This window comes from Watersipora subatra, chromosome 8 (genome assembly GCF_963576615.1).
Source record: "Watersipora subatra chromosome 8, tzWatSuba1.1, whole genome shotgun sequence".
NCBI classification, from domain to species: Eukaryota; Metazoa; Bryozoa; class Gymnolaemata; order Cheilostomatida; family Watersiporidae; genus Watersipora; species Watersipora subatra.
The window spans coordinates 41,982,159-41,988,667 of NC_088715.1; the positions used below are offsets into that span (position 1 = coordinate 41,982,159).

A 6,509-nucleotide genomic window follows, 5' to 3' on the forward strand; every position below is an offset into this window, starting at 1 on the left:
AAATAAAAAAATACATAAGAGTAATTATATGCGAGTATATAAAACATCAAAAATAAATTCGTGGCTTGGCATCCGCCACAATATAACATTAACATGGCAGGTTACTACCATTTAATTTACTAACGACTAAACATCATGACAAGCAACACTTTCTTACTAATTAAATACAACTACAATTATTTTGCACTCAACTATGAAAACACTAAATGAGTCACTAATGTTAAACTTGTTTACGCAACGAGAAAAGCATTCTACGATCTAGTTGAAGCAACCGTGCGGTTCGTTGTTTGAACATGTTTCTAGGTAATAGCAACAAAAGTGGTTTAAGTATTATTTATTATTTTACAGTTTCTTTTTTTTAAATATATTTTAGATAAAATATACGTCTATTTCAATAAAAAAGTAAAATCACAATCATATTTCAGCTTTAGAATAATAGTATTATAAGGTTGACACTTGATTGAAACATGAAAGCGCACAAATGTCCTTCGTTCATACGTTGTTAGAAGCATAAACAAAAAAGTGAAATGCAAAATATATCAGAAAGAATTTTCCTTTCACCACAGCACATCATCATTAAGATATCATTTAACTAATTCTAATCATATTGCTCAGAATTGATCACCAGCTGTTGCAGACAATAACTACTACTGCTGACTACCGCCACTACTGTCCCCGGTGAGTGGGCTATTCTCTAAACCTGGAAATATTGTATGTTGGAAGAGGGCACCTCTTCATTCGGTAAATGCGAATGAATGGTGCTGCCTCAACTTTTGGTTGGCTCAATTATAGACTTTCGTGGACTATTTTCATACTCATAATAATTATTACATTGTAACTTATGTACATTGTACATAACCTGTACTCCTGTTAACAATTATTGTCTCAAATATAATTAATTTATATGTACCTGTGTTATTTGTTTTCGAATATGCAGGTTTTTGCTAGAATGCTAAAACATTCTAAGATTAATCGAAGATTAACTGGTTCAGACCAGTTATTAATCGCGATTAATTTTTTTAATCGTTGCACAGCTCTAATAATCAGGCAATATAATATCATGAAGGATAACATTCTGCAATGAAATATAATTCAGTGTCTCATAATGCTGCAGCATAAAACAATGACTAATATTGTTTTATTGTTATATTAGAATTAATATTATAATGAAATCTAATATTACAATATTAGATTTCATTATAAACAAAGATATATGTACAATAGTCTTCAATACAAGCTTGTTTTAGTTGAGACTAGGCGTCTTTCTTCTGCATTTAGTGAAGGGTTTTTGATATACATTTATGTGCACATGCTGTTGTTAGAAACAGTGCTTTATAAACATGCTGTAACTTTTAAAAACTTTCAGCTTGCTTTTACACAGCTAGTGATAGTGCAGTTTCATGTATACTAACAAAATTTGTTTGATGCAGGGTTTCAGTTGCTGATGCATTTCATCACATTCAAAAATTAGGCATCATGTGTTCAATAACATACGACACAAACATTTTTATTTAATGACACATTTTTGCCACAATGGATCTACAACAAATTAAACAAAACACGCTAAAAGTCAAGTGTTTGATGATCCGCTGCTAACCTTAAACTTGGTTAAACAATAACTGGGTTCACCTACAAAAGCATGCAAAAACTGCCGAAGCATCTCTTATATTATTATTTAAATATAAAAAGCTACCGTTTTAGCATCTCAAGCAAATGTTTACAACAGATTAGCATTAAGTAATACAACACTTTTCTGACTTGACTAATTAAATGAGTGCAACGAATTTTTGGACTGTCACCAATGCTACATGTAGCTGAAGATATCAATAACCATATTAGTTAGTGATGTCATTGCGGTGTTCTTTACAAAGCAGCGTACACTTCAATCTCATATAAGTTCATATTAGCTGTAGTCATAAACTGAATCTGAACAAGCTGACCATTAATTGGTGACACACATTTAATGACGGTGTAATATCTATCTAGTTGCCCATTATGTCCGCCACAAAAGTTTGCTGCTTTTTCTGAGCTGTAGAATACATCTGTTGCATCATCAGCAATTGTCACAGCAGCATTAGCTGAACGTGAGTAAAAATTCCAGCCTAAAATTAGATAAGAACTCAGAAGGTGAGATAGTTTTTCAAGGTAGTTTGTTTGTTGAACTGCTTGCAAAGTCAGAGGTCGTAAATGAGTTCAGCTTTTTATAAAACTTTCATGTTTATTGAAGCTTCATTTTGGAACTTACTGCAAAGTTTTCTACTATTTTGCTGGTGCTTATCTACAGTGTTACTAATTTTTTGCTTATTCAACATTTTCAGTAGGGCTGATCACAGTATCAGTTACCTTCTTTGGCTCAGAGGTATAAAAATGTAAAGTGAACTCAGAAACTAGCGGTATAAGTACATACTCAATTTTAATGTTTATTGCACAAAGTAACAGAGCACCGGTCTGCAAATAATATGTTCCCATTTCTTAGATCAATTAAAGATAAACTGATAGATTTTCATTACAATGATCAGAATATGTTGATATTTTTCTGTTGTTTGTTATCGTTTTTACTGTTCAAGCTGATCTGACTGCCAAAATGTTCCAAAATAAAAATAGGCAAAACTTGCTGAAAGGCCCAGCGAAAAGCATGGGTGTCTGTCTCTCTTGTTATAGATATCAATTCCCAAGGAGCAGCCTATTAAACACCCATTCGATTAAAAATGCAATAGTGCATAATTGCACACATGAAGCACAATTCGTCGCAATAAAACTTTTCATGGATTTTCATTGGAAAAGCGATGCTATAATTTGTGTTAAAGGTCTGTGAAAATGTTGCTGACCATTTGATGATACATGTAACTTAAAAATATTCTGTATATTACCGCACTAAATTCTATGTCTATATAGAATTGACTGATAGTTGTTTTTATCAGTAACTAACCAACAGGTAATACGTAATAAAATTTCTAAAATGTGATCCCCATCAGCTAAATACGAATGACATCTGACTCCCAAATAAAATTTACTAAAATACACAGTTTTTACTGCAAAAGTCGGTTGAAAACGTTTACTCTTACACTTCAACAAATACAGAGCGTTATCTTTCCTAAATACTATTTTTGCAGTCTTCTCGTATACTGTGTCAGTTACTATTCTAAATTATATTTATAGAATAGTAATGTTTCAAATATAATTGTATAATGTTCTTAGCGTTGTTCCATCAGACTCGAAACCTGTTTAGAGTTTTTTTTAGCTCAAGTTTAGTTAAAAATTAACTGTAATTCAGCCTGCAAGCTCACTTCTATTTAGAATGTTGACACCCCAAATGCAATATTTCTCCAGCAGATCTACTCGCCACCAGGGATTTGTTTCGTCTTTTGTATGAAGAAGTGAAGATGATCCATCTCCTGGTGGAATATATATTCCGTCTACTCCTTTCTCGGCTCCAAATTTTGTGTCGGCTGTACTAATCATTTCTGCTGGTTTTCCTGCAAAAAATCTCATTTATCACATAATCTAAAAAGTTTTGTTCACATGTCTAAGTAAGGCTGTGCTACTTGTTAGGAGATCTGAGCTAAATTTAAAAAGATTGGTATGTTTGTTTGCCAAGTCATATTCTTATTAATGTATTTACTTTGCTCAAAGAGAATTTTAACAGATAATATCACACAGTATAATAGAGTTGGCTGACAGTGAGACATCATAAAGTTAAAAATTTTAATTCAAGTTTTCTTCAAAATTCAAAGAACTTCTAAATTATTGTCTTGCGAACATGAATTTGGTTATTGAATCATTTTAAAAATTGAACATCTAGTCAGTTATTCATATTGCTTTATATAAAATATTTTTAGAGCCTGAATAACCCTCAGTATTCATATGGAGAAGCTTTAATTATTATAAATAAATCTATTCTATTTTTGGGCAGACCATAATCATCTTTACTCTAAAGCCGTTTTACAAATGGAGCCATGAAAAGTTAATAAGTAAAACGGTATTGCCGTATCGTGTCATAAACGGAAAACCAAAAATGTATTCAAGTATGAGTTGAAACCATATTATATAGGTATACCTCTTAGTTTTTTAGCATTTTATCTCTGTTGCCAAAATATTACATAAATTAACGATACTGTTTTAGAGAGAACCAGATAAAATCATCAGGCAGTGGATATCTGGTATTTAAAAATTTAAACATATCAGTAGCATATAAATGAGTTATATATCAGTATGTCAGTATTTGGAATCCAAAATTGCTAGTAAAAGAACTTAACATGTTTGGCAATGACAAAACATCTACATTTAAACATAAACATAAACAGTAAAAGTTCAGGTATACATATGTAAGTTCTATAAATCAAATGATAATGAATTATTTGAGATTAAGACCATCTAAAAAGGTAATGAAAACGCTAAAAGATGTTTCTTAGTCAAATATTAAATATATGCTTTGTATCTACCAATTTAAATTGATAAACATAACTGTGTTATTTTGTTGAACAATATAATTGTTAATAACTTTTGTTTGTGAATAATAACATTTTTACCAGCTTCATAGTTGTTGTTTTCATTCCAAACTGGGTAACAGTATTTTAATGGCAATCTCAAAGTAATTATTTTCTGATTGACTCGAAGTTTGTAATGCTTCAGTAATGCTAATATGGAACATTTGAAATTTGGGCACCACAAATATCATATCATTTTACTTCATGGCCCTTCACTATATTAAACTAACATTCTGATCAATAATCGTGGACTTGGCAGCTCCGTGATGGTAGTGCGCAATTATTATATGCATAATTGATTCGCAAGGTGGCAACAAATTAATTATTCATATAATTCTGAAATGATGAAGTTTCACCGTATTTTTTACAGTTGTCAGCACTGAGTTGTATCCGCTGCCATTGTTGCAGGGGACAACCCGATATAAGTTTGTATTATCGGATATAACTGTTACGGTAGCCTGCGCAGTTACTATTATATATGAGGGTGATAGAAAGTATTAATAAACATGTAAGTTCTAAACATAAACGTACGTAGATCACACAAAACACAATGATAATATTATTTGTAAATTAAACATAAATCGTGATGAAGTCTTCTGTAAAATGAATAACTTACTCATTAGAGAATTTGGAGAAACGCTTGAGTATTATATAAGCGCAGGAATACAGGTATGAGTTCTATAGATAGATGAAATGACAATGAATAGAGAGTAAAATCAGCTATAACATATAACGGAAGCACTAAACGATAGTTTTTATTCTATCCTAAAAGATACCGGCGAATAATGCACTAAAATATTTCATAGGGCTATTTTGGGTTTTTTCTCTATTTGTATTTTAGATAAAATTGCTAGCTGTACTCTTCTAACTTTCAAATAGTTTTTTCCTACTTATAAACAAAAAAGGCAAGTGTGGCAGATAAAACTGATCTAAAAAAATAGGAGAGAATTTGCTATTTAAACAAATGCACACTCTTACCTCTTGCTACACTGGTGTCAAGATAAATTACATATGCTTCAGTTGAGTCGATGCCTGCTGCTTCTGCAAGAAATTCTCTCTCTGCTGTGTCGATAAACTGACAATCAAATGGTTCCTTATGTACAAAACCCTGGCAATGAGATGCAGCTTCGCATTCAGTAGCGCATTCAATTGATCGTCTAATGGCTGGTCTTTTTTCCATCGGTGTGGTTTTCAAAATGGCTGTCCTTTGGTATCTTACTTCGCATGCTGCACTAATCAAGGTGATGCAGCAACACATGAACACTAAATACCCTACAATTAGCATTGTACTATGACATACTATTATATAATAATACAATATAGTATCATGAAGAATAATATTCGACAATTTAATATAATGCAATGTATTATAATGTCATAGCATAGAAATGTCTACAATATTAGATTTAATCATATATGAAAATATACATATAGTAATGTCGAACACAAACTTGTTCTTTTTTAGAAATTGGTGTGGTGCATCGTAAAGGGGTGGTTCTAGTTTCATTTACAATATAATATTTATTATGATACCTAATATACTACATTGTAATAAAATGAAATATGAATGAAATGAGAAAATACTATATAATATAAAATATTAGATTATAATAAAATACATTATATTCATTATATGTTATAATAGTACGAGGGTTCAAGCAGAGGCGATGCTTGCACAGTTCATCTTTTGTCATGTGAAGTTTGCTTTTCATGATTTGTCTGTTCTTGTGCCTTCGAATACTGGCGCACTTTGAGGTCTTTACAGATGCAATGTTTTTTAGATGACGTGTTTATTCTCTAAGGTTTAGTTAGTGAATTGAGCTTGTTTAGACTTGTTATTGCAGCTGTACTTTACTGGTCAATTACTGTGAACTTGCTGAATGACTCATTTGTACATTTTATGTTATCTTGCATTTGGTTTGAGTAAACTTTCATATACTTACGGTACATATTTGATAAAGTTTTTGGCTGTCTCATCAAACATTGGTATTTAAAACCATTGATTGTATAGCCCAAAGTGGA

At 31.4% G+C, this 6,509-nt stretch overlaps 1 protein-coding gene across 1 annotated transcript; it reads right to left on the reverse strand.

The window, feature by feature from the left end:
* Positions 1-1,863: 1,863 nt before the first annotated feature.
* Positions 1,864-5,667, reverse strand: LOC137402583 (fucolectin-1-like). Its single transcript, XM_068089086.1, has 3 exons — positions 5,466-5,667; positions 3,288-3,476; positions 1,864-2,102 (listed from the first exon to the last, which is right to left on the reverse strand). The coding sequence occupies exons 1-3, from the start codon at positions 5,665-5,667 to the stop codon at positions 1,864-1,866; spliced, it is 630 nt and encodes a 209-aa protein (XP_067945187.1).
* Between the last annotated feature and the right edge of the window lie 842 nt (positions 5,668-6,509).